We start from the raw sequence: 3,307 nt of genomic DNA on the forward strand, positions 1-3,307 counted from the left end.
TATAATTTTTTATGCCATTAGAAATTATATATATTATTTAGTAATTAATAGTAAAAAAAAAAGAGGAGCTTTGGCGGGCTTAGCCCACCGGCCCGCCAGCCCGCAGTTAGGCGGGGCAGGCTAGGATTCTAGGACCGCCTCACTAGGCGGGGCGGGACGGACCAACCCGCCAAAAGGCGGGCTTCTGGCGGGGCGGGGCGGGGCGGAGCGGACTTCCCCGCTTGTCACCCCTAGTTCAAACGCACACTTTACCCTCTTATTCAAAACGAAAAAATATCTCTATATTTAATGTCATTTTATTTTTTAAAAGAAATAAAGAATTTATTTATTTTATTTTACAAAAATATTCTCGGCATACGTGTATAAATGATACCTTATATGGATACAAGAATTGAGAAGACCCAATAAATATGTTTACCGGAAAATGAAAGCTAAATGACACAACTTCGCTGAGGTTTTCTGTCAAATTGTTTTTTAGCCACCACACCTCAAAATCACATATTTAAGAACCACACACAATATATTATATAGTAATTATTAAATTTACGTTTGCAATTGCTTCTCCCTTAACAAAGAATAAATTGCAGGAAAAAGGGAACTTAAAACTAAGAGTTATTCATTCTGGTGAAGTCATTGACTTCATTTGAAGCCAAAACCACACACAAACCAACAAGAAAACCTTAGCTACACTATGAGACATTCAAGGTTGAGTACCCTGCACTTCAAACCTTTAACTATTATTAATTTATTATTATTCATTCCAAAAGAAAACTCTCTCCGTCCCCCTAACCCTTCACTTCCATAGTAAACTCCATGTAGCTTCCCTTATTCAATTCATACTATATAGCATCATCATCATCATCATCTCTTCAATTCATCCACATACCTTAATCCACCCTAGCTTCTTCTCTTCTTTGAGTTATTCTTCTAAGTTCCCTCAATAGAATCGCAAAAATGGATCATCAGGGTCAGTGTTTGATGATGTGGACTAAGAGGAAGTACTCTAATAATCTTGTTACTACTATGCCAACAACAAACAACACTCTTGATATTGTAGAATCATGGGAAGAACAAGCTTTTGCAAAAGATGCAGCTGGTTACATATGGCCACCAAGATCATATTCTTGCAGCTTCTGTAGAAGAGAGTTCAGATCGGCTCAAGCTCTTGGTGGACACATGAATGTTCATAGAAGAGATAGGGCAAGGTTAAAGCAGCAGCAGCAACCATCAAGCCCCATTAATAATGATCAAGAAATTGATGATTATTATGATTTCGAAGTTGAAGCTCATCATCATCATCCAGGTCAAAATAATAATCATCCTTTCACCTCTAATTTGGATTATCCTTATAACAGTAACCCTAGTAGTTATTATTATGATCCTGCTACTAATTGTTCATCATCATCAGTTAGTAAGTTCTTCAAAGAGGGACAAACCGTGATTCCGCTTCTTAATTCTTCTATTTTCCGTGGGTGCCTTAAGAGGAATAGTAGTAAGAGTATTATTGTTTCTCCTCCTCATCATCATAGTTTGCCTCAAGATTTCAGATTTTTGGAAACTGTATGTGGTGGTGAAGAGAAAAGTGATGATGATATGGGTGTGAGATTAAGCTTGTTTGTTCATAGGGCTAAAGAGGAAGATATAAGTTCTTTCAAGAAGAGGAAAACAGATGATTCAACGATTCCGAAATCACGTTCAGTAGTTGATGTTAATCATCATCATGTTGAATCACGCAACAAGTTTCAATTTAGCCCTAACTTCATTGAAGAGCTGGATCTGGAGCTGAGACTTGGTTATAGCAGCTCCCAGGTATATAGTAGCAAATAATTAATAATAATAATATACATATTCTCGATGATATAGTTTAATTTCTCCTCTTATATGTTTTTCACTGTTGTTTAATTTGCTAATTACTTCTCTCAATTTGAATACCTTATTGTAAGAATCTTTTCATCAAGTTTGATTATTATTGGATCTGTGTGATGACTGATGAGGATAATATAAGGAAATTTTGTAATCACACTTAAGTTTATACTCTTCTCATATAGGTGGATTCTTTTTTGCTTTGAACAAAAGAACACACGAGGTTGTTGTAATTGATGGTTCCTTCGATTTTCACTAGGATCATGTAAAATAAAATAAAAAATCATAACATACATACAAAAAATGATGAGATATTTTAATTTGAAATTGCACAACGTATTTTACTCATGCCTCTCTTAAGCCTAGCTAATAAGGAATCTTTCTAAAGATTGAAAGAGAACTTATTGTTACAAACTACGCTTTCATTAGAGTTTAAATCTCTAATTATTAGATTCATAGATTGCATGATAGAGAGATTTCATTCGTATATATAAATGTTTATCTTTAAGAGAGACAGATAAAGAGATATTGTATATATTCTGTGTATAAAATAAAAGATCTAGATTATGCTGTTTATTTAGCAACACTTTTTAAGTTTTATTAAAATTAAAATAATATCTTATTATTTAACAAATATTTTTTAATATCAAAAACAAAAATAAAAAATACTATTATAACATAAAAAAATATGAATTTAATTTTAATAATAATTTTTAGATATTGTCTAAAACTGTTTAGTGACTATAATTAGTATAATTATGGGTATGATATAGACTCTTCCAAAATAAAACTGTGTATAAATATTGAGATTAGGGCATGATTGTGAGTACTTAAGAGTTGCATGGAACTTGATGAGCCCTTTTTCCCATTCAGTACCTCACTGACATTATTCTATGTATCAGACAGATAAGTTAGTAGTAAGTAACTCCATATATATATAAGAGTATAAGATACAGTGATTGAGCTTTTTTAAAAATTCAGAGAGTCAGATACATCCCCAACATTGATTCCCTTTTCCTTTGTACTATTGTCATTAACGCCAGATTTGTTGAAGTTAGCATCTCCTTACACATACATCCACATATGCTTTTCATTCTCTGTGAAAATTGTTGTTTGTTTCGTATATTAAATTCACATCAACCTTTTATTATTAGACAAATGTGAAATCTAGAAAAGTTTTGTTAAAACTAACATCTTTTAGACATATAATCTGTTGAAAAATTTTGAAGTATTTTGCCAAAAATGTTTAGTTTTAACTGTGAATTTTATACTACTGAAACACGCATATTCTTACAATACCTGAACTTTTTTCTAATTTATATATGCTTTTCATTTTATGCGAAAAAATGTTTATGTATACTTATGTTTGATACAAGTAATTGCTATAAACCTCTTTATTGCTAGATATATGGTTGAATTTAAAGTAATTTTTCTATAATTTGTC

The 3,307-nt window shown here is 32.1% G+C and overlaps 1 protein-coding gene across 1 annotated transcript; it reads left to right on the forward strand.

The window, feature by feature from the left end:
• Nucleotides 1-499: 499 nt before the first annotated feature.
• On the forward strand, nt 500-2,034 carry LOC112796917 (probable transcriptional regulator RABBIT EARS). Its single transcript, XM_025839596.3, has one exon. It carries the CDS (start codon nt 955-957, stop codon nt 1,825-1,827), a length of 873 nt encoding a protein of 290 aa, XP_025695381.1. The 5' UTR covers nt 500-954; the 3' UTR covers nt 1,828-2,034.
• Nucleotides 2,035-3,307: the final 1,273 nt, after the last annotated feature.

Source organism: Arachis hypogaea, chromosome 4 (genome assembly GCF_003086295.3).
Source record: "Arachis hypogaea cultivar Tifrunner chromosome 4, arahy.Tifrunner.gnm2.J5K5, whole genome shotgun sequence".
Taxonomy (NCBI): Eukaryota; Viridiplantae; Streptophyta; class Magnoliopsida; order Fabales; family Fabaceae; genus Arachis; species Arachis hypogaea.

Excerpts from the sequence above, each read along its gene's own strand:
- LOC112796917 (XM_025839596.3), top strand. The coding sequence starts at position 955 with ATGGATCATCAGGGTCAGTGTTTGATGATGTGGACTAAGAGGAAGTAC.